Source organism: Psammomys obesus, unplaced genomic scaffold (genome assembly GCF_907164565.1).
Source record: "Psammomys obesus unplaced genomic scaffold, mPsaObe1.curated_primary_1811, whole genome shotgun sequence".
NCBI classification, from domain to species: domain Eukaryota; kingdom Metazoa; phylum Chordata; class Mammalia; order Rodentia; family Muridae; genus Psammomys; species Psammomys obesus.
The window spans coordinates 11178853-11202915 of record NW_026596109.1 but is presented as its reverse complement, the minus strand read 5'-3'; the positions used below and the strand labels follow the sequence as shown (position 1 = coordinate 11202915).

Below are 24063 nucleotides of genomic sequence, written 5' to 3'. Positions count from 1 at the left end.
AATGCCGGGATTAGACTCATGGAATCATGCCCAGCTTCTGTCTACCTAAAGGTATGTTGTCTGCATGTACACCTGCATGCCCACAGAAGGTATCAGATTCCTCCATTTATTTATTTTCTGGTTTTTCAATTCAGGGCTTCTCTGTGTAGCCTTGGTTGTCCTGGAACTCATTCTGTAGACCACAAAGATCCACCTGCCTCTGTGCCCAGAGCACTAGGACCAGGATTAAAGGCGTGCACCACCACCGCTGGCTTTGTGAGACAACGTGCAGATTACCTTACCTAATACATTTTGTAGCTCTATCCATTTCCTGTAGATCTCGTTTCACTTTAAAGATGAGTAAAATTCCTTTGTGTATCTGCACCACCTTGCATCAGTTGGTGACATCTAAGCCAATTACATTTATTTACCACTCTGAACAGAACAGCCCGACATGAGTAATGTATAAACATTTCTATGGTGGGGTAATTATTTGGGTGTATACCCAGGAGCACTATTGTTGGATCATGTGACAGTTCTATTATAATTTAGAAACTGTCAATGGAGGGTCCCAGAAAAAGTTGCGCCTACATCCAAACTCAGGCTCTCATGCAGTGCGGTGAACAGTTTCTGCTGAGCTACCTCCCCAGTCAAGTTTCAGACTTTTAAACAACATTTTTGATTGTACTATGAGTGGATCTATGTGTACGTGTGCATGCACACAAGTGCAAGTGCCCTCAGAGTCCAGAAGATGGTGTGGATACCCTGGTGCTGGACTTACCAGCAGTAGTGAGCCACCAGATATCTGTAGGCGCAAGGAACTCAATTCTGGCTCTCTGCACAACAGGACATGCCCTCAGTAAGACTGTGAGTAGGATATGTAGGCCAAATTAACCCTTCTCCCCTGAAGTTGCTTTTGGTCATAGTGTCTTAGTTGCAGCAATAGAAAGCAAGCTAAGAGAGGTGACTATATATACTTGCTTTGCTGAAGATAACCTTAATAAGTCTTTCTGTGTCTACCTCAAGCTCTGGGATTGCAGGTGCGCATGACCACCTGTTTAGTTTATAGTAGTGTGGGGATGAACAGGGCTTCAACATTTGCCAGAAAGCAATCTCCCCAGCCTCCAAGCATATCTATTGGATATATTAAGTAGCTTCCTTTTGTTTTTTTCAAGACAGGGTTTCTCTGTGTAGCCTTGGCTGTCCAAGATTCACTTTGTAGACTGGGCTAGCCTTGAACTCACAGAGATCCTCCTTGCCTCTGCCTCCCAGGTGCTAGGATCATAGGCGTGTGCCACCATGCACAAGTAGCTTCTATTTTCTATTGTCAGTAGGAATTGATAAGTGCTAAGTTTGCTTTAAAAATCTGAGTATTGCATGCCTTTAATCACAGCACTTGGGAGGCAGAGGTAGATCTCTGAATTCAAGGCCAGAGTGGTTTACAAATGAGTTCAGGACAGCAAGGGATCTGTTACACTGAGAAACAGTCTCCAAACAAAAAAACCAAAACAAACAAAAACATCTGAGTGTTTGCCTTTATGTATGTATGTATGCTTGCATACATATGTACCATGTACATGTTTGGTGCCCTTGGAGGACAAGAGGAAGGTGTCAGATAACCTGGAACTGGTGTTAAAGATGGTTTTGAGCTGCTAATGGGTGCTGGGAACTGAGCCCAGATTCTCTACAAGAGCAAGTCTCCTTAACCACTTAGACATGTGTGTGGCTATGAGTGGTAACTTTTATATCTTTATATATTACCTATCATTTCTATAATATTTCTTTATTTGCTTCTTTGACATAGTATTTTATTGGTAGCCCAGGCTAGAATCAAGCCAACAGCAATCCTCCTGCTTCAGCCTCCCAAATTTCGAGGTTACAGGTGTATGCCGCCACAGAAGGGCTAAAGGCATCTGGCTTGCATTTAACATTGGGAGATGAGCCCAGTGCCTCCTGCATGCAAGGGGAGCTGTCACTGTGACGCACATCCAACCCCACCAGTTGTTTTCTGTAAAATCAGTTTTACTTTGTCATTTAAAATCTAGTACATCATGGCATACAGTGAAGTCTTCCTCTCACCCCTGACCAACTGCCAGGTATTTCCCACAGGCAGCCAGCGTACCCAAGTTCATAAAAAAATCTACCAGAACTATTTTACATAGATACAAATATGCAATACATATATCTTTATATATATATATGTAATCATAAAGTTCTCAAACACTCTGAAGAAATAAATAAATAAGGCTCTTTGAGAAATAGCAGAAATCCGAGAAGCCCTTCACTCTTCTTTTAGAGCATAGAGAACGTCATCCTGGCTGACATTGAGTCTCACTCGAAGGAGTAGGTCATTCCTGCTGGGCTCCACTAGAAGGAGGCGGCTAGAACCCAGATGTGAGCACACAGCCATGGTCTCTGACATGGTAGGGTAAGGCAGTCCCTCCATCCTGCACAGAGCCACATGCTGACTGTATATCTAGACAGCAAAAGTAAAGCAAAGGTTAGGAAAAACACCCCAAGTTTGTATCTGATCATCTTTTGCAAAAATTGTGCACCTAGAGGCAGAAGCTAGCAGATCTTTGTAAGTTCCAAGGCAACCAAGGTTACAGTAAGACACAGCCCCAAGTCAGTAAGTCTGTCCAGTCAGGCACTTGGTGCTTTAGATACCAAATGCTTTATCAGTAGATGGCCTTGCACAAATGCAAGTGATGGCAGACAAGCAGCAGGACAGGGCTGCTCCGAACCCTGCTGTTCTTTCATTTGTCTACGTGACATGGCAAGCTACGTCACTCTTTTCTAGTCTTTTCAAGGTCAAGCTGGATGGGAACTATGTAGTCCAGTCAGGCCTCAAACTTCTGGTACCCCCCCCCCCCCCCGGCCACATCTTCTAAGATTATAGGTGTGAACCACCATGTGCCTGCTTAACATTTTAAATGTACTGCACAACCTCACCAGTTCATCAGTATGAAGTGACTCTCAACTGTCAGAGCCACGTGGTCTCCAGGCAGTGAGAGTTCAAGGGTTAAAAAAGCCAGAACAGCATCTGGAATATAGAACTGCTAACAGTAACTCTTGGGTTTTGTTGCAGCTTGTTTGCTTTGTTTAAAAGACAAGGCCTTGCACATTCCAGGCTGGTCTCAAACTGGATATGTAGCCTAGGATGACTAAATGTAGAGACCTATGCCTCTGCCTCAAAGCCCTGTACCAGGGGTATGCCTCACCACAGCTGGTTTATGTGGAACTGGGGAACTGAACCCAGTTCAGTCCAGTGAACATTCTACTTACTGAAGCATATATAACCTCAGCCCGTTAAATTCCCACCTACTCTAAGAACTCTGGACCCATATCTGAAGCTTCAGAAAAAATGGCATTCAACCAATTACCTGTTGAAACGTCGCTTCCTCTAGTCCTGTCCGGCGGAATTCCGCAATAATGGCTCTCAGGAAGCCCTGTTCCAGGACGGAACAGTTTCTTAAAGGGAACCAAGAGATATGAATTCTACAGGCTGCATGTACCACTGGTTTCAAGGAAAGAAAATACTGGGAAACATTTTCTGCACCACGTGACAAAGTTCCTCAGCTTTCCCAAAGTCCCAGGCTGACACAGAAAATGTTCTTTTGGAAATGGAAGACAGGAACTACTAGAATTATACCTGCAGCTCAAAATAAAGGAATGGGTAAAAATAAATAGAAACAAAATGCATTTACACATTTTGAGAGTGGAGCATGCCTCATTAAGGCATGCTCCCTATCCATGTAGCCTTTAAAAAAAGATTTTGTGTGTGTGCACGTGTGCATGCAGGTTAGAAAAGGGTGTCGGATCCCTAGAACTGAAGTTGCAGACAGTTTTGACCTGACATGTGAATATTGGGAATTGAATCAGTCTTCTGCAAGAGTAGCAAGTGCTTTTAACCCACCTCTCCCCCTACTGCTGTCACTCTTGTCTTTCTTCCCTGAGAGTCCCACTGTGTAGCTGGGTGGGTGGTGCATGCCTGTGATCCTAGCACCAGGAGGCACAGGCTGGCAGATCCTGATGAGTTCCAGGACAGTCAGAGCTACACAGAGAAACCCTGTCTCGAAAAAGCAACCAACCAAAAAACACCCACCTCCCAAAAGGGACTCACTATTTAACCTAGCCTGCCCTTAAACTTGTGACAGTTTTCCTGCTTTAGCCTTCCAAGTGCCAGGACTATAGACATGACTTTCCTGTAGGGTTTGTACTCAACAGATGTTTAAATAAAAGTTAATAAGCATTCAGCTGTTACTCAAGGATGGTGTTTTGCCTTCCTAAAAGCTCTAAAGATGTTCTCGAGCTCATGGTGAGCTCATGGTGGATAGAATGATTTAAATATGAGAAACAAGCATATTTCCAAAGCTCCAAGGCTGTGAGCTCTCCTCAGACCCTCTCAGAAGTGCAGGCAGCAGGCAGATGTCTTACTTGATAGCCACAATGTAGGACGAGGAGAACATTTCATCTATAGCTTCCATTAAGTGGGCCACAGTCACCAGGCCCAAGGAGTCACCATGCTGATGGGAAAGCTCGCAGATCTCTGTGGCACGCCTGCAGATGTCCAGGCAGCGCCGGGCATCTCCAGAGAGAGCTGCTACCTATAAGAGGGAACATTTTATTTCTAATGTCCTTTGCCATTTCAACTTAGGTCAACAACCACTGGCTCTATGCATAACTAAAAAGATAAGGTAGTGCTGAGAATGGCCTTAGAACAAAGTTAAGGGCAGCCTGGGAACCTGTGGAAGCTGGAATACATCACTGTACCATGTCTGGAACACTAGTACTCCATCCAAACTGATATCCCATGATTTTAGAGATAACGCCAGTGGAAAGGGCAGAAATACCCAGTGTTCGTATTCAGGAAATAAGTGGGGTTTGTTGTTTGTTTTTAAGGAGGAGATGCTTATTAAGAGTACTTGTTCTTTTCTCAGCGTCTACAGAGTGGTCATAAACACCTGTAACACCAGTTTCTAGGGAACCTAAAGCCCTTTTCTGACTTCTGTGGCAGCTGGGAGAGGTGATACAGAGGTAGGTAGATCAATGAGTTCAAGGCCAATCTGGTCTACACAGTTCCAGGGCAGCAAGGGCCACACAGAGAGACCCAGTATCAAAGACAAACAAAAAACCAGAACCCAAGTCATCTCATTCTGTGTGCCCTCAGAAGCAGTTATCTAAGATGAGAGGGAGGACATATTTGGAGATAAGACCTCCTGCAGTATGTAGTAAATTTGGGAGAACAGCTTGACCAATGCCCAAGAGAATTACAATGGGGGAGGGAAGGAAGAAATCAAAATTGTGGGAACAGGTGAATGAGACCAGTGCATAATGCCAACAAAACATGCCATTGTTGTCCCTTTTCATTTACTTAGAAGTCCATGGATTCCAAGCCTTTCTCTCAAGGAACCCTCCACTCTTTCCAATACTGACTTAGAATAACACTGGATGTTTCATTGTTACTTGCTTGTTAGTTTTGATAGGATATCCCAGTGTAGCTCAAGCTGGCCTTGACTTCGCAATCCTTCTGCCTCACCTTCCCAAGTGCTTATAGGAGTATACTGCCATACCTACCCAGATCACTTGAGCCTCTCAGAATCACTGAAGCCTATAAAGACTTCTTTCTCAGTTCTTATATTCTTAGTACTCATTAGCAACCTGAAATTTACCTGTCATCGGACTGCACCAAATTACCTCTAAAAGGATCCATTCCTACAAAACTGTGGCACATAAACCAAGAAAACTATATATGTAATACACAAAAATATTACAAATAGTCATCTCAGCCAAGCATGGTGGTACATGCCTTTAATCCTAGCAGACAGGCAGATTTCTGTGAGTTTGACAGATGTATCATCTGTACAGCGTCCAAGCTAGCCAGTGTTACAAAGTGAGATCCTGTCTCAAAAAACAAAGCAAGCACTTATTTCTGTAAAGTGGAATGATAAGCTATTTTTAATGTTTTGAGTATACCAAAGCCATTCTTCTAATAACAGAGACATAAGTGTCATGGTCTTCCCGTTCTCTAGCTTACTACATTCTACAGATAAAGGTTTCTTGTAAATACTTCCTGCCTACTATCACCATCCTCACCCTGTATGTAAAACAGCACCCTAATGGTGAACAGTATGAATTCAAGAGCTTAGGCTGAGGCCTAAAGACAACACTGACAACAAGAAAACACCTAAAGCAGTTCCACCCTGAGCCCTAGATTTGAGGACCGACTACAAGAGTGAGTGAGTGCGTGCATACAGCCTTGCATTTTAGACTAGGTCATTCCATATAAACAGGCCTAACACTGACCAGGTTCTTTCTAAGAATTGAACTTATACTATCTCAACCGCATTATTTCAGGGTTTTGGTCCTTCCTAGATGGCTGTCATGGAACTAAATGATCCTTTTAATTATACAAAACAGCTTGTACCTTGTATTAAGGTTAGTTAGTTTGTACATGATCCCAGAATCCATTGTGGCCTTCTAAAGAATCATATAACAAAAATAAGGTTAAGGAGTTTTTCATAATTGTTTCTTTATTGACTCCATCACTCCATCCACCGAGACAGTCACTGACTATTTAGACCTGGCTGATCTAGAACTTCCTATGTAGACCAGAACAGACAAGAACTCAGGGATCTGTCTGCCTCTGTCCTCCAAGTCCTGGAATTGCCCCACCATTGGCCCTTTGGTATTTATTTTATAGCACTTCCTAAAGTTTTCCTCATTCAGCACAGGACACAACAGGTGCTCAGTAAGGACTTGTTGAGGGGCTTAGAGGTGTAAGGAGCTCCCTGAAGGTGACTTACCTTTCTGGCTACCAACTGGATGGCATCATCCTCAAAGGCCTTTAAATGTTTGAGTCGGGACACTAAGATCTGCTTCAGCTGACTGTGAGAATAGGGCTGGAAAGACATCCTGGTGAGGCCCTGAAGAGCCAAGATGACAGAGGAACAAGTTTTAATAAGTTTTATTGTCCAGATTTGGAGCGGGGAGAGTGGGGAGGAAGAAGATCACCTTCAGGTCCCAAAGCTGAATTCTCAAGTCCCACATAATAATCTATTAGTTTCTTCCCATTTCTCCTTTCAGTTGCTGCCTAAGTGACTTGAGTATCTTGCAGGACAAAGTAGCTCTCAAAATTACTCAGTTCTATCTTTTTTGTTTTTTTCAAGACAGGGTTTCTCTGTGCAGGTGTGGTATGGTACTTGTAGAAAATGGCAATGTATTTTTTTATTCCAACATAAAAAATATAATTATGGCAGAAGTCATATTTCCTGGTCTTCTATATTATTATTTTTGCAGAATACCCTGGGCTTACCAGCCGGCTGGACACACGGTTCATCATGATCCTCTCTGGCAGGTCCATGGTATTAGCAATGGTCAGGACTACCAACTGGGCTCCCTTGTGAGTAGGCCAATCAAAAAGGTTATACATTACATCTTGTTTGTGAGTCCACAGAAGGTCAAGCTGCCAAAGAAGAGGACATACATACGGTGGCAGAGTGAGCCAGGACATGTAAGTGACAGCCGGCTCCACTGAGTTAGCCCATGTGTTGCCCCCACCCACTTTAAAATCAGGAAGGAGATCAATGGACAGACTTGAGTGGACGCGGGAGCCAGCACTTCTGCCTATGCGCCACCTGCTCCTGGGACAGCGAAGCTGCGCAGCCATTCCTTCTCTTGTCATCCTGGGGGTACCTCACCTCATCCACAAGCAGCACAGTGGTTTCCTGTGGAGACCCTCGACTGCAGAATCGCTTTGCCAGCAGTTCTGCCGCATGATTAGCTGTTGCCTTCTGGCCCGTCAGCTTCTGCATAGGGGAAAAGCAATTGTTGTAGTAAATGGTAATGATTCCATTCCCCTGATCTTAAAATACAGTCTATAAAAGGAAGCTACTCACTTCATATACTCTGCCTCTTACTCTAGTCCCTTTTCCTGGAGGGATATTACCTGTTCCAAGGTGACAGCTAATGAAAGAACAAGGTTTTCACTCAATGCCAGGACACTACGCATGTCATTTGAGCCAGAAGTTGCTTCCTGGCTGGCATGTAACATATCAATAAATATCTAGCCTGCTAGACCAAGGTCTTAAAAATTCTGCCTGGCTCACCCTTGCCGCCTATGTATAAATGTATGAAGAGCACGTAAAAATAAGTAAGCCTTTCCTATTCCATGTGTTTGTACGAAACTCTTTCCCCAAACCCCAAATAACTTTGCCTACCTGTAAAATCTGCACATAGACTTGGTGGGGCTCTGTCAGCTTCATGCCATTGACCTCAATATATTGAAAGGGAGGAACATCATTTGTTTGGGCTGCCTGCTGCAGACAGCGTATGACCTCATGCACAGTGGCTGTCTTCCCTGTTCCAGGGACCCCAGAAATGTACATACACCTAGAGCAAGAAAACAATGCACACAGGCCAGGTCCATGCCATCCACAGCATGTTAAGGAGCAAGAACCCTGAGAGAAAAGATAGTGAAAGACTAGTCTAGGAAAACGATCACAGTTGGAGCTGTTTAGACACTCATTCGTTCTACAGTCAAGACTATATGAGAAACTGACTACCCAAAAGCCACTCCTACTTAAATTGAAATATCCCAAAAAGCCCAAGCTAGTCTCAAGCCCACTATGTAGCCAAGGATGACCTTGAACTCCTGAACTTCCTGCCTCTCTCTGCCTCCCCACCATGGTCCAGTTTATGTAGTGCTGGGGATCAAACCCAGTGCCTTGCAGCATCAGGGACCTCACTAGTTTTGAAAGGCAGAATTCCAGTCTTCTAGGCTCACCCTGGTGACCCTGGGGGAGCCTGGCTACTCAGCATTACTCACCCTCCAGTCCCATCAAGAAGTTTACTTTCCACAAAGTTGTAGATGTCTTGGAATTCCTGCTCTCGGCAGGGAAGAGAGTCAGGCACAGCAGAAACATGCAGCCTACAGTTGGTAGATAGAAGAAAAGGAAGGCTTTAAAAGTCTTTCACCATCTACCCAACTGAATGGGAAGGACTCTTCTATGGAATCTATATGAATGAAAGGAAATGCCTCACCTCTGACTTCTCTCCTAAGTGCCTCACCCAACCTCCATTTTTGACAATAAAACCACTTGGGTAGACCTAAATCTACTAGTTTCCAAAAACCTTCATCTCTGACAGGATCTAGGATCTTGCATCTTAGAAGAACTCCTGCTCAGGGTGCTGGAGTTAAGCGACACCAGCCATAGAAACACATCCCACCCCAGAGAGGATGGCCGCAGCCCTGGAGGTGCTTCCTTTTGTCTGCACTAGCTCAGCCAGAAGCCGTTTATGAGGTTTTTCTGAGTTTGGTCTTAGTGCCTTCCATCAGCATGTTTAATATTACTAGCCCAAGAGAGGAAGCCCCATCACCCCTATCTGTCCAAGTAGGACCCCAGTTACCTGAGCCGGGCCTCTTCAAGCACACTAGTTGGCTCCTGGACAGCAAGGTTTCTGTCTCGGATCTGAGGAATGGCATGATGAGGTGTTCTAGGATTACGCTGTAGTTAAAAATATAAATTGTGTTGCAGGATATTTGATCCCATTGTGAACCCAAAAATTGTGAACTGTAAAACCCTCTTTATTGTTAGGTGTGGTCGAGCCCTAACACACACCTTTAATCCAAGAACTTCCTGTTTATTGCAACCAGGTGATTATGGTTCAGCAGCCCTTGCACATGCTTGTAATCTAAGAGCACTCTGTACACTGGATCTAATAAAGTTAACCCTACATCAAGAGGCTGAGCAAGAAACCAGGTGACAGCGATTAAAGAGCAGGAGGGACTTTGAGTTGAGGGGTATTTAAGACAGCACGGAGAAGAAGAGCTTTTAGTTCAAACTCTGTATTTTAGGCTTTAGCTCCTCAGCTCCCTGGCTTTTTGGGCTTTGAACTAGCAAGCTGTGGACATTGGGTTTTTTTGGTCTTTTCCTCCTAGGCTGTCAGTTGTACCAGTGAGCCTTTGGGTTTTTTCTATATGGGCCGGAGCTGAGAATGAAGGTCAGCTGGGTGTTTTCTCTGCCTCTCTGAACTAGCCATCTTTGGATCCTGAGGCCTTATTGGTGTTTTCATCAGTTAATAACTACAAAATTGTAATAAACAAACCACCCAGGATACAACAAGTTGAACTGGTAAACGGACAAATATTATTTTCAATATTCATTCTAGAAAAATTATTTACTCTGTATCCCACTCTCTCACATTAAACATCTTTTTCATGGCCCAAACATGACCCGTATTTTCTAATATTTATATGGAATTGGGATTTGAATATAGTTAATTTGAAGAAAGAATAACACATATGAATATATATCTCATATAATTCAGCCAGGACTGGCAGTGCACGCCAATCCCAGCACCTGGGAAGCAGACAAAGGCCAAACCTACACAGTTAGACATGGTCTCAAAAACAAAACAAAACCCCAAGAGCTTCATAGATGTTATACAGGTGTCTTGCCACTGAGCTTTATCCCTGGCCTTTCACTAATATTTCAAAGCTAAAAATTATTAGGAAACTCAAGCTACTCTGCTCAAGAAGAGGAGCCATAGGTCATGTGTGATTCCGGAGATCTTTTTGTTTATTTGAAAATATGGTCAAGCTTTGACTCAGCAACTCCTCAATCTACAACCAGTACTTGGAAGAAAAAAAAAATATCACTAGATCTTTTTACTACAAATCCTTTGGTCACTGTTCCCACTCACAGGCCTATTCTTTAAAAACAAAACAAAACAAAAACCTTTATTTTACATGCAAGGTGTTTTATCACATGTATGTCTGTCCACTATGTGCATGCCTGGTGGTCAAAGAGGCTAGAAGAGGGCACCGAGTTTGCCACCAATAGAATTAGAGCCAGTTGTGAGCTGCCACTGAGAGCTGGGATCATATTCATGTCCTCTGGACAAACAACTGCTCTCACATTCTGAACCACCTCTCCAGCCCCACAGGCTCACTCCTGATGGCTACTTTATGGAACAGACCAATGCTGTCTCACTTTTCTTCCTGGTTTGAAAGGATGTCCATACCAGCAATCATTTTCTGTGCACAGACTTCTACTGCTTAAAAAGGTCTTTCATCTATTAACTGGGGAGAAAACATAGGGCCTACACACAGGAAGATTACCAGAAGTCTAGAAGACTTTTGGAAATGTGAACAATCAGAACAGGGAGCCTTCTGCACCTGTATTCAAATGGGATCTAGCAGACTCTCCTCCCTAGAGCCTGTTCTCAGATTTCAGCCTCAGTTCCATCTCGATCTGGAAAAATGGAGAACAGTCTCTAAGCAAGCATTTCCTAACTGTATACTAGAGTTCTACAGTGGTGTAACCCTAGTGTTTCTCACACCACCTCTGCATGAGAACACCAACATCTTTAATGCTGTTAGAGTTCCACAGGCACTTCCTTCCATTTTGCTCTTGCACATTCACTACCACACTTAGGCAGCTCTCCTGGTTTCTCAGCTGCATCAAGCACAGCCTGGGATTCAATTCCCTTTGTGTGCCAAGGGAAATGCAAATACCAGACTGGTTAGTGTCTGTACTTCCCTCAGGAGGCTAGGCTCTTGGCCATCGGACTCTGGCTCTTAAGAGGAACTTGAACCAAATCACCCTGAGCAAGGCACATGCAGTTTGCCCATCTTGGAGTCTGGGGCCAGCCTGGGCTAAAAAAGTAAAACAAAATAACACAAGGAAAGAATCTTCACTGCTCAAGTCCATTTATGCCCGCTGTCTGGTGATGGACTGCTTTAACTGTGCTACGAACCCAGTTATAAGAGGGAGACATCACTGGAAAACAAACCCACAAGAAGCTTACACTTTTTTGTGGTGTCGTGGAGGGGCTCTGCAGTGATGGCCTACAGGCCATTCTTCGGTTCCTGGACTGCTGCTGGGGACCTCTCTTTGGAAGGGAGAAAATGAAATCTTCCTCCTCCTCCTCCTCACTCATGGAGTCTGACACCTCAGCTGAGGACATGTGCTCTTCTTCTTCGTGGTCACTTTTCTTACCATCTAGAAGCCTGAGTGGTGGAGACTAATTATTTCCTATTCTTTGATGTTCAAGCCTTAATAAGTACTGTATAAAAGTGTGCATAGAGGTATTACAATCTCTTTCACCGTCAGCACGATAGGGTTTGCTTCACTTCTGCTAAAAGCATCACATTCCACTAAATCCCTCAACAAATTTAAGGCTTATGTATCTTCCCTACTTTATTCATAAGGAAATAAGGATTAGAAATGTTAATCTTCCCCAAGTGTCAGTTTCAGAAGCCCACATTTAAACAAAGGTCTATCAAGTTTAAACTTAATGCTTTTGGCATTCCACACTCCCAGACTTAGTGGGAACAACAGTGATGGGCCACAAGACTAGGCTAGCTTTTCTTGTCCTTTTCAAACTAGGCTACCTGTAAAACAATGCTAGGTGAAAAAGCAAGTCCCATTCAAGTAGAAGAAACATTAAGGGACAAGATGTGGCCACAAATGGAAGCGGAGTTGCTCTGCTTGTCAGGGGCAGTCTTACCAAAGCTGCTGCCTAATCCGCTTCAGAGTCAAGGCAGAATTCCGTCGATGGACACGGTGAGAGGTAAGGGTGGATTCTTGGTGAGCTTCTTGTTCTTTTACCTCCCTGCAAGGTGATCACATGGGGATAAAGAAGGCATTTGCAACTCCAAGGATCATAGAAGGTACTGCTGGTACTGCTGATAGTCAGGTCTCTCTGGCTCCTATTCTTTTTATAGCAACCTTGGACCCAGTTACATCAAACTTTGCTAAAAAGCTCAAAGCTTTTTAACACATCATTTAAATCAGACTTATCACACTGCTATTGTAGATCAAAATGGATTAATCTCTCCAATATATTTTGTCTGTTTTTTTTTCTGTCATCTTTTACAAAGTCTCAAAGCTAGTAGAAACACACTCAGCGTAAAATATTTATTGAGCAACCTATTATATGCACGGTGCTAGGGATTTCTATTTAAGAAACATTGAAAATCATGTTATTTCTAGTCTGTCACAATTTTATTGTACAACTCTCAAAAGTAGCAGATTACAAAGTGTGTTCAAGCTACTGTCGTTTACTATACTTAAGGGAGAGTCCATTAAAAAACCAAAAATAAAAGAACCAACCTAATTGGAAAAAAAAATTCATTAAGTTGTGGCAAAAAGCCACAGCCAACAAATGAAATCCAGGACTGTGAAGCAGCAGTTTCAGAAATAATTATCAATATTCCCAAATGACACCTGAAGAGAAAAGCACTTCTTTCTTTCTGGAGATAGTGTCACTATGTAGCTCAGGCTAACCTTGAACTCACACCAGTCCTGCCTCAGCCTCCTGATTACAGGAATAAGTCACCACACCCACCTTCAAAGAGCATCCCAAAATACAGATTCCTGGCTCCAAGACATGAAGATCCAGGTTCTGAAAGACCCTGAGATTCTCTTAGTCTGGTTAGACTAAGAAGTTTCCCACAACACTCACTTCTCATCACATAAAAGTATCTCAGGCTGCTCTCTGTCAGTGCAATGGTCCTGCTTACCTCCCAATGTACTCTGGCGTCAGAACCACAGAAGGCACCACTGAGGACCTCTGCTTGCTCCTGACAGGGCTGAGCAGCCCTTCCATCCTGAATTCTTTGGTAATCATAGCTTGACCTTGGGCTCCCTGAGTCATCCTGCCTTTGGCACAAAAGAGTTGAGCCTGTCCATTTTTTCCTAGAGTTTTCAAAACTGAAGAGGTCTTCTTTTCACCAGGCCGAGACCTTTTAGGTGGTGAGGTTGTCTCAGAGAAGGGTGCTTTTCGTTTAGATGTTTTTTGAGAATCCAAGGAGTCACATAAGATCTTCCGAGATAGCCTCGTGTTAGGCTTCCTGGGAAAACCTAGAGACAATGTGGAATGTTATACCTGGCAATACATAAGCCCCAATCTCATGATGAAACTGAAGCATCATAAAAGAAATTATTCACACTTTGAATCAGCCCATAGTGTTCTCTTCTAGGACAAGAGGCCTCTTTCCTAAACTTCACATAGGCTTTTCCTATTTAGAAATATACATGAACTTTTATATATTGTTTCCATATTTCTGTACTGGGAATTGAACCCAGGACCACCACTGAGCTGCATCTGCAGGATCTAGAATTTGACTTCTAGGTCAGCTTTTACAGATACTCAAGCTTTCCTCCCAAGGAAACACTGCAAGAGCACGCAACCCCAAGTTTTTCCCTTTCTTTTTAAACCCACATTGTATTTGCCAAGATAAAGGATGGATTCCCGAAAGCAATCATTACATACAGATCTGCTTCATTTTTTTTTTGGGGGGGGGGGGGGTAGGTGTTTTTTTAAGATAGGGTTTCTGTGTGTAGCAGCCCTGCCTGTCTTGGCCTCGCTTTGTAGAGCAAGCTGGCCTCGAACTCAAGAGATTCACCTGCCTCTGCCTCTGCCTCCCCGGGGGTTTGGGGTTAAAAGTGTGTGCCTCCCAGCAGATCTGCTCTACTCCTGCCAGGATTATGAGAACAGAAATCACAGCCCTTCATAGATATAGCTGAACTATTAAAAAAGGCAAGGTATGTTAGGTCCTAGCAAGAAACAAAAGGTGAATAATATTAAACCGTGACACTTTCCATAGGACGTAATGCTCTAACTAAGGAGATGGCAGGCAGGAATGGCTACAGTCATGATGAGGAGCTTGCTGGGGGGGAGTGGCACAGGCCTTTAATCTTAGCTCTCAGCCAAGGTAGGCAGATATCTGAGTTTGGTATCTACCACCAAGACCGCTCAGATGTCTTCTATTAAGAGAAATAAGCTGTGCTCATGGATACAATGGAGCTTCCATAAAAAAGAACAAATCAACAACAGGGCAATAATAGGGATGACTCCCAAATGGAGAAATCTAAGAGAGGAGAACCAGACAAAAGGCCAGACTGTGGTTCCAACAATATGACATCCAGAAAAAGCCAACTAGAGAGGCAGCAAACACATCACTGGGCAGCAGGGGATCGGGGAAGAAGACTGATTTATTACAAAAGGGTATAAGCACACTGAGGTAAAGCTATTTACAACCACACTCACCACGAAGTTTCACTGGTTTGCTTGAATTGGGAGCGACAGGATGAACAGGAGTTTCATGAGATTTGGAGGTGGAGTGACTTGATTTAATCCTTTTGAGCACTTGTTTTGTTGTGGTCCAAGGACGCCTTTTTAAATTCTTAATTTTGGCTTCCAAAGGTTTCTTGCAATCAGGGCTATTTTCTAGCTTTCCCAGGGCTGCAAGTACTTCAGGTGCCAGCGGCGTGAATCTCTTTTTATTCCAGGACAGCTTCACGAACAGTGTCCCCTCGTTTTTCTGGTCCATAGGGATTACTTCTTCTGGGGCTAACGCCACTACCTGAATTGTGGAAGTGAGTTGAACAAGAAAAAAGTAAGACTACACAGCCAAGGAGAACCATCATGGCTGCAGTGAAATCTATTTAGGCTCACATCTTAATCTGAAATGCCACCTTTATATCTAAAGAGAGAGAGATACTATATAGCACATTGATAAGCTGAGCATTTACAAAGCCATGAATAGTTCGAGGATTTTGATGGAATTTAAATTATTCTTTTTTCTTTTTGCTATTGTTATGGTGTTTTTGGCTTTGTTTTTTTTTTTTTTTTTTTTGAGACAGTATGTAGCCCTGGCCTTCCTCAAACTAGAGATCTACCAGCCCTTGTGTATCTCCACACCTAGCAAATTATTCTTTCCCTTCTCTCACTGGCTTTACTTCTTTTGGACAGGGTCTCCTGTAACTTCTGATCCTCCTAACTCTACTTCCCGAGTATTGGGATTCCAGGATTGTACCATCATAGTGGGGTTGTGCAGTGCTGGTGACTGAACCCAGGGCTTCCTTCATGCATGCTAGGCAGGTGCTCTACTAACTGAACTATACCCCGAGCCTGGCTTCTCCTCCTCATGCCTGCTGTTATCTCAGTTCAAGCAAACATTAGTCCATTCCTTGCTTGATCGCCATCCCCAATCTATTTACCTAGGCCTGACTCCCAAAACATGTCAAACCATTAACAGTGATTTCACAAGATTAGCTGATTTAAAGTTTCCTTTTTCTTTTTTTCAAGACAGGTTTTCTATGTATAGCTTTGGCTGTCCTGGAATTCACTCTATATACCAGGCTGGCCTCTGACTCCCAAGTACTGGGATTAAAGGCATGTGCTACCACTGCTCAGCTGACTGAAACCTTTTCTATTCTTTCTTTTTTGATTTTGAGACATGGTTTCTCTGTGTAGCCCTGGATATCCTGGACTCACTCTGTATAACAGGTTGGCTTGAACTCTGAAATCCACCTGCTAACACCTCCCAAGTGCCGGGATTAAAGACATGTGGTACCACCACCGGGCCCTTAAAGTGTTTTTCCTTGTCTTCTAAGATCAGGCCCCACCTCACTTTCAGAGTGCTTGGTGTTCCTGAAAAGACCTTATATCACTAAAGCAGAACCTGGCTTTAATAAGAGTCCTGCTTAACTCGCAACAATGCATGTTCCCTGAACACATGTTCTCTTCTTTTCTGCCTTTCTTTTCTTGCTTCTATCTGTCACTATGATAAAACACTGACCAAAACTAACTCAAGGAGGAAAGGGTTTAATCCACCTTAAAGCTTGCAGTCATGAGCACAGTCCATCACTGGGGGAACTGAAGACAGGAACTGAAGCAGGGGCCATGGAAGAATGAATGCTGTTTAAGGTTTTTACCACCCAGGAGAGTGCTCCACACACAGTGCTCTGGACCCTCTCATATAAATCATTCATAAAAAAAAAAAAAAAAAAGTTTCACAGGCCTACAGGCCAGTCTGAGGTATTTCTAAACAACTGTCACTATGTCAAGGCGACAGAAGTGGACCAGTACACTTTCCACACCTACCTGCCCTGCTGCTTCAACTTCAACATCTACCTTCCCTGCCTCCACTCATTTAACCTCGAAATAGATTACTACAGCCAGGTCCGACAAGTCTCTCTGGCCACCTGTTAAGCCAATTCCCCAACCAAAAGCCAAACTTCACAGGAGAGTACAATCTTCTACTCTGTAACGTGAAATCAGCTCTAGAAATAAAATTCAGCAGCTCAGCTCCTGAATACAAAAATACAGTAGCAAAGTTTGCTACAGCACTCTTTGTACTGTGTTATTCAAGGTGAGTCCTCTTTTTACAGTCAGCCTTACAAATGTTTTGTGCTCACCAGAATTATAGCTACCTATCAGTTTTCACTGAGGCACATTTTCTAATTCCTGCTCTTTCTTCTTGTCATAACTCAAATGTCACTTTCTCTGGAAGGTCCAGAACATATGCTTTGTGTGCTGTCAGTGATGGGGCAAGCAGCTAAACAGAGAGGATAAGAAAAATTTTACATTTAGAACTAGTAATATTTCTGAGGACAGTGTAGGAACTTCAGATAGAATCCAGGACTTAAGGCACCACCTACCTGAACAGGGCCAATGATGGTTTCCACAAAAATGTTGTTATCACAGTCAGAACAGTCATACCAGAAGATCTCCTGTGCATCAGGCCTCCGGCCTAACAAATGCCTTTTAAACACAGGAATCTCAGAGAATCGGACAAACCACTGTACTTGGGCACATTTCTTGGGAGGAACTTCAGATCCTAGAATGATCAAGTGGAAAGGGGAGATTAAATAGGAAGGTAAACAATACAAGTGGTCATTGAATACTACCCATGTGCCAAACACTATGCAATATATATATTTATTCCCTGTAATTCTATACAGCAAGTGCTATACCTATACCCTTTTCAGGCTAAGAAACCAAGCTTCAAGGACCGAATATAATTTGTCAGTGATCAAAGGACCAATCAGCAGCAAAGTGACTCAACAAACACACTTTTTACATCACTCAACTTTTTTTTCTTTTTCGGTTTTTCAAGACAGGGTTTCTCTGTGTAGTCCTGGCGGTCCTGGAACTCAGCCTTGAACTCAGAGATCCACCTGCCTCTGCCTCTCGAGTGCTGGGATTAAAAGTGAGTGTCACATTTTATAAAAAAGATTTTTTTTATTTTTTTTGAATGTGTACGAGTGTTTTGTCTGCATATGTATGTGCACCACTTGTATGCCATATCCACGGAGGCTGGAAAAGGGCATCACTGGAGTTATAGACCCTGGATCCTCTGAAGGAGTGGTAAGTGATTTTAAGCCTGAGCCATCTTTCCAGCCCAGTGCTCTCCTTTATAGTGTCTACCAGCACTCCAGGGATGGAAAACAGAGTTACTATAGCCACTTAATTTATCAAAGACTGTTTTTTGTTTAACAAATTAATGTTTATTAAGAAGGCCACCAATTAGGTGTGGTGGCTCATATCTAACTCCAGCACTTGGGAGGCAAGGGCAGGAGGATCACAAGTTAAAGGCTGGGATACACAACTGTCTCAAAGCCTAAACCAACACAAAAAATGCTGGGCTAGTACACAGACGCAGAAAGTAAAGGTACTTGGTCTGAGCCCTGGAACCCACACAGTGGAAGGAGAGAACCACCTCTCACAAGCTGATTTCTCTCATGCAGACTATAATGAACTTGTACACACATGCATACAGTAAATAAAGGAGATAAATAAATGTAAAAACAAAACAAACAAAAGGTGTGAGTTCTCACAAGGCTTTTAAGCTTTGGCTTTACTCTTACCATCCTGAACATTCCAGGTAAACATAATTTACCATCCTGAACACTACAAAACAAAAGGACTTTCAAGAGTATCATTACAGTCCTCTATACTCTGCAGAGACAGTAAGTAAGCAATTGAAGTTCCACATAAGGCCTCTCAAGTCTTCACACCTCAAGCTCACACGCCTGCTGACATGCTTCCTCTCTAGTAAACTGTAGCCTGAAGTTTTTCTGCATGCTTGTCAAACATTCCTCCTCCCATCTGCGTTGAGCAAAAACGTCATTATTGTTCTTCATAGTCCCTTTTAGGCATATAAACCTCTATAGGACTCCCTCAACTGTATCCCTAGGGAGAGATGGTTTTATACAGTTTCAAATTGCGCTCTTCTCTGTTTTTGAGACAGGTTTCTCTGTGTAGCCCTCTTGCTTCTTGATCCTCCCTCTAGAGTTCCTACCTTCCCAGACAGCAGAAAGAAGCTGTGAGTAGGGGCTGGTATTTTAGAAAGCCTCCCTCAGTAGGCAGCTCCTAAATAGGGATCCACCTACCCCAGCACTCTAAGTGCTAGGATTATAGGCAAGGGAAAGAAGCATACCTTTTCCCCACCTTGCCAAATTCTATACAAACCTCCCTATGACTTAAACATCTAAAGTGCACTCCTTACACGATCTGCCTCATAGTCTACAGTGTTCTGCCAGAACCTGTACAAAGAGAACTCAGCAGACCCCCTCTTGCATAGTTTGCAACCATGCCCCATAAAATAAGGCTCCCATTTTAGGCCCAAACTCACCATCTTCAAATAATTCAATCAGTTTAGCAACATAGGGTTTTTCATTATTATCCCCTTTAATCAAGACAAACTGTCCAACCTTGATGTGAATCTCAGTGGAACAATCGTTGACTTTCATACACATTTCTCTAGAAAGTGACAAAGAAACATGATCATCAAAGTGGGAAAAGATTTTTAGAATTTGGCACTGGAGACAATATTCTTTTAAAGGACATGGCTGTCTAGCTTCCTCTTAAACTTCTTGATTCATTCATTGCCTGAATGTTTGCCTGCATACCACATGTATGTGCAGTGCTCATGAAGGGCACTGGATCACCCTGAGACTGAAGTTCACAGACACTGGGAGTCATCATGTATGTGCAAGAATCAAACCTGAGTCTTCTGAAAGACTAGCCAGTGCTCATAACCACTGAGCCATTTCTCAAGCTAAAAGATAATTCTTAAACTGGAAAATCCTCTAACTGGTTTCTCTAAACTCCCCAATTATCTTACAGAGAAAACAATGCATCCAGTGAAAGTACAAAATTGGTTCAATAAATTATTTTAGCATAAATCACTGTAGTTTTTTAACTACCTCGGTTATTGACACAGAGTAATGAAGGCCTCAGGAGGCTGGAAAGTTGCCCGATAATAATACTAACATCTAAACTGCTAAGCAGTGGCGAGATGGCTCAGTGGATGAAGTGCTTGCTGAGCAAGCAAGCAAGCACACAGACTAGCACTCGTGGAAAAAGCCAGGTAAGTGTGGCAACCACCGAGAATCCAGCATTTGGGAAGTAGAATCCAGGAATCCCCACTGCAAGCTCGTTAGCTAGATTAGCTGCAAGTGGCCAGTTCTGGGTTCAGCAAAAGGAACTGCAGCAATAAAGCATAGGGTCTCTACAAGGTTCAAGCATCTTCATGAAAAACGGAAAGATTCAGGAGCCAGAGGTGGTTGATAATAACATCAAGGAAAAAGTATTTTCCAGATATAATAGGGCAGGGGCACATAAGAACTCACAGTGATTGTGACAGCATGCACAAGACTTTCACAAACTCTAGACAGACAAAACCCTAGCATAGAGAGGGAAGGTAGCTAAGTAGCTATTAGCACCTGACAGCTGCTGGAAGAGAGAGAGTTGGTCTTCTTTAATAATGTGATCCCCATAGCAACTCTCATGACTAGTTGCACAACACAAATTTAACTTGTCTGGTAAAGGAGAAAGAAGACAAAGAAGAAATCTCAAAGTGGGTAGAGAGAGATGAGATAGGAGAGTGGTGATGGGAGGAGTGGGCGGAGGATGAACATCAAAATACATAGTATGAAATTCTCAAAGAATAAAAGTAGTGCAACACACACCTGCTCCCGCACAAATGCAGACACACACCACACCCACACGAGTGTGCTCAAGCAAGTTGGAAAGGACACAGTACCAACATCTTTTTAAAATATCAAAGAATTCACCCTACGTAGATGGCATTATGGTACACATCAAATTTCACTAACGGCCATCTTTCTGTATCACACAAAGACTTCTTCTGTTGTCCCTTAAACCTCAATCTGCAGTGAGTAGAAGAGTTTAAATATAAACTATTAACAGTATGGTTTGAGAAGCTACACTTTGCAGTCCAATCAAAGAGCTTCATTACTTACCTGTAGATTTGGCAGTGCTGTTTTCGATCTGGCAATGGCCTGCCAACCCATGAGAAAGTTTGTCTCGTCTTCTGCCTCGTGAGATAGGATGGCATGGCTCTGACAGGCTGTAAGATATAGTCAGTCTCTGCCTTGACTTAGTTCAGCCTTTTTTAATCAACCCCACTCCCACACATTTTAAACTGATAACTTTCTTTTTTATCTGTCTCTCTTTTTCCCTTCTCAAGACATGGTCTCTTTACACAGCCCTAGCTGTCCTGGAATCACTATGTAGAACAGGCTGGCCTCAAACTTATAAGAGATCCCCTTGAGAGCTGGGATTAAAGGCATGTGCCACCATGCCTCACTCAGTAACTTTTCTTTTGGGGAAACAGTCAATCTTGTTGGAAATTAAATCCAAGGAAACTGGAGGCCCAATATGTAAGAAAATAAATTATAAATGCTTACAAGCCAGGTGGCGGTGGTGTACGCCTTTAATTCCAACACTGGGGAAGCAGAGGCAGGTGGATCTCTGTAAGTTCAAGGCCAGCCTAGTCTACAGAGTTCCAGGACAGCCAGAGCTGCAAAGAGAAACCCTGTCTCAAACAAAGAAACAGAATAAATAAATGAATAAACAAACAAACAAACAAACAAATAAATAGAGGCATGAATGTGTAATGAAGCATTTGAGGGAGTGGTGATGAATTTTATCAAGTGTCTCGTTCTACTTACATTAAAAAAAAATTATGGGATAAAGACCTAGCTCATTTGGTAAGGTGTTTGTCATATAAGCATGAGAACCTAAGTTAACTTCTCAGAAACTACAGGAAACAACTAGGCATGGTGGAATGCTTTTGTGACCCTACCGCAGGGGAGAACAGACATGAGAGCTCCTTAGCTCCCTCTCCTAGAAAACTGCTTTGCCAGTGTTCTGCCAGCTTCCTCTGTTGTTCCTGCAAGCCGAGAGCCAAAGAATTAAGTGAGATACTGCTGACATATGTATCTCACTTAATTCTTTCAAATAATCCCAGAACAATGTGCTGAAATCCACAGTAGATGATAAGTATTTGCTCATGAAAGGTAAAAGTTACCTTGGCAACAGGCCCAGTTTTTCAGAACACAGCCCTAACTCTGAACAGCCAATGACTGCTCTTAAACTACCTTATAGATAGTAATAAGTGTGAAACTGGACAACATTATGTCTGCGAGCATGTCCTTCTGCCAGTTTATCACAGTAAGTTAGGCTTCCCAACCACAAAATGACAGGTCCACCAGACCTAAATTCCCTAATCCACAAGATGGAGACAGCAGTATCTTTTTTATTCAACCAATAGTACTTCAGGCCTATGTGCTCAGCACTGTTCTAAGACAATCAGTAAGAAGCCGAGAAAATACAGTACAAGAAACCCATGCCCATCCTACTGTTACCAACTTTTGAAATAATGGACCCCAAGAAATTTTAGTTGTTCCAGGAATTTCATCCTGAAGAAGGCTGAAGCCAGGAGAAGCCAGAGGGGCTTGTCTCCAGGAAGGGTTAGCAACAACAGGTCAGAAGGCCCCCAAGGAGAGGAAGCTGAGCCCATGGTCGTAGTTAAGGCCCATCACTGCCCTTCATTTAAACCTTACCCTCACATCAGGACTATATGTGGGTGAAGGAATATGGGATGAGGGAGGGCTGGCGACACTGGAGCTCTCTCATCTCCAGATGGCAATATTGAAGAAACATTTCTTTCTGCTTCTCATTAACATGGCCCTTAAAAAACACTAATTTTGTCCCTGTGTGTATGTGCGCCGGGTGCCACAGCACACATGTGGAGGCAGAGGACAATTTGAGGAAGCAGGTTCTTCCCTTCCAGCTGGGTGTCAAGGGCCCATATTGGTTGGATCATAATGCAGATCCTAACTTGACTCTTTTAATTGGAATGTTGAGGACAAGTGCCAGAACTTGGCTTGTTAGGGCCAAGTGATTCTAAGTCTGATAATGCTACTTTCTTGCATTCAAATGTAGAGGTCAGCATTTTACTTATATCCTAAGCATACGTCGATGGTCTGCAATTCACAATTCAATGCAAAAGACTGCCCTCGGCTCCACGGAATTCAGAAACCTCCTAGCATCCAAATATTGCCCTCTCATACAGCTTTTTAAAAATTATACATCGGATCTCTGTGAGTTCCAGGACAGCCAAGCCTACACAAAGAAACCGAAAAACAAGTAAGTAAATAATCTAATTCTGAAAAAGCGGGGTGTGGTGAAGAACGCCTTTAATCCCAGCGCCTGAGAGGCAGACGCAGTCTCCAGTTCGAAGCCAGCCTGGTCCGAAGTGAGTGTCAGGACAGCCAGGGCTACACAGAGAAATCCCGTCTCTAAGAAACAATACATTCGCGAGGAAATTACGATTATCCACCTCTTATGGGAAACTAAAATGTCCTTATCACGGGACTCTCGCAGCGCAAGCCCTAGGGCTCCCACTTTCTCCTACTGTTACGAGAAGGCCAGACCCGCGGAAGCAGAAGGACGTTCTCGTCCGCGACCCGGGATTAACGTCCACCCGAGGGCAACCGACTTAGAGAGGGGACCCGAGTGAGGTGTCGGGGACCCCAAAGCCACAAGACGCGGCTCAGAGAGAGTCTCTCCTGGGCGCCATCGCCAGGGTTACCAGCATCGGGGGAAAAGGGTGCGAGTCTTTTCCAGACGACGCGCTCGTGGGAAGCCGAGGCCCGAAGCCCCTCAGGCCGGCCAGGGGTCAGCGCGCACGCCGAGGGCGGTGCCGGGCACTGAACGGGCCGCGTGTGTGGGGTCTGTGGCAACCGAGCCGCACTCACCACGGCGAAGCTTGCCCGAGCTGCCCGCCGCCCGCGCTCCCCGCCGCGTCCAGTCCAGGCCCCGGGGGAGCAGCTCAACGCCCGCTCGCGCCGCCCGGTCTCCTCAGGGAACCGCGCTCCGCACCGCGTAGCCCAGCGGGAAGGGAAGTCCGCGGAGCAAACTTTTCGCGCCACGAGCCGTAACCCCGCCCACAGGCCGATTCTGATTGGTCTTACCCAA

At 43.8% G+C, this 24063-nt stretch overlaps 1 protein-coding gene across 1 annotated transcript; it reads right to left on the bottom strand.

Moving 5' to 3' along the window:
* Positions 1-1966: 1966 nt before the first annotated feature.
* Orc1 (origin recognition complex subunit 1) lies at positions 1967-23892 on the bottom strand. The gene is made up of 17 exons (XM_055629084.1): positions 23844-23892; positions 21042-21148; positions 19409-19536; positions 17433-17611; positions 15037-15352; positions 13508-13847; positions 12493-12597; positions 11791-11992; positions 9388-9485; positions 8807-8908; positions 8199-8370; positions 7680-7787; positions 7295-7444; positions 6786-6905; positions 4417-4586; positions 3363-3450; positions 1967-2455 (listed from the first exon to the last, which is right to left on the bottom strand). The coding sequence occupies exons 2-17, from the start codon at positions 21134-21136 to the stop codon at positions 2261-2263; spliced, it is 2568 nt and encodes an 855-aa protein (XP_055485059.1). The 5' UTR covers positions 21137-21148; positions 23844-23892; the 3' UTR covers positions 1967-2260.
* Positions 23893-24063: the final 171 nt, after the last annotated feature.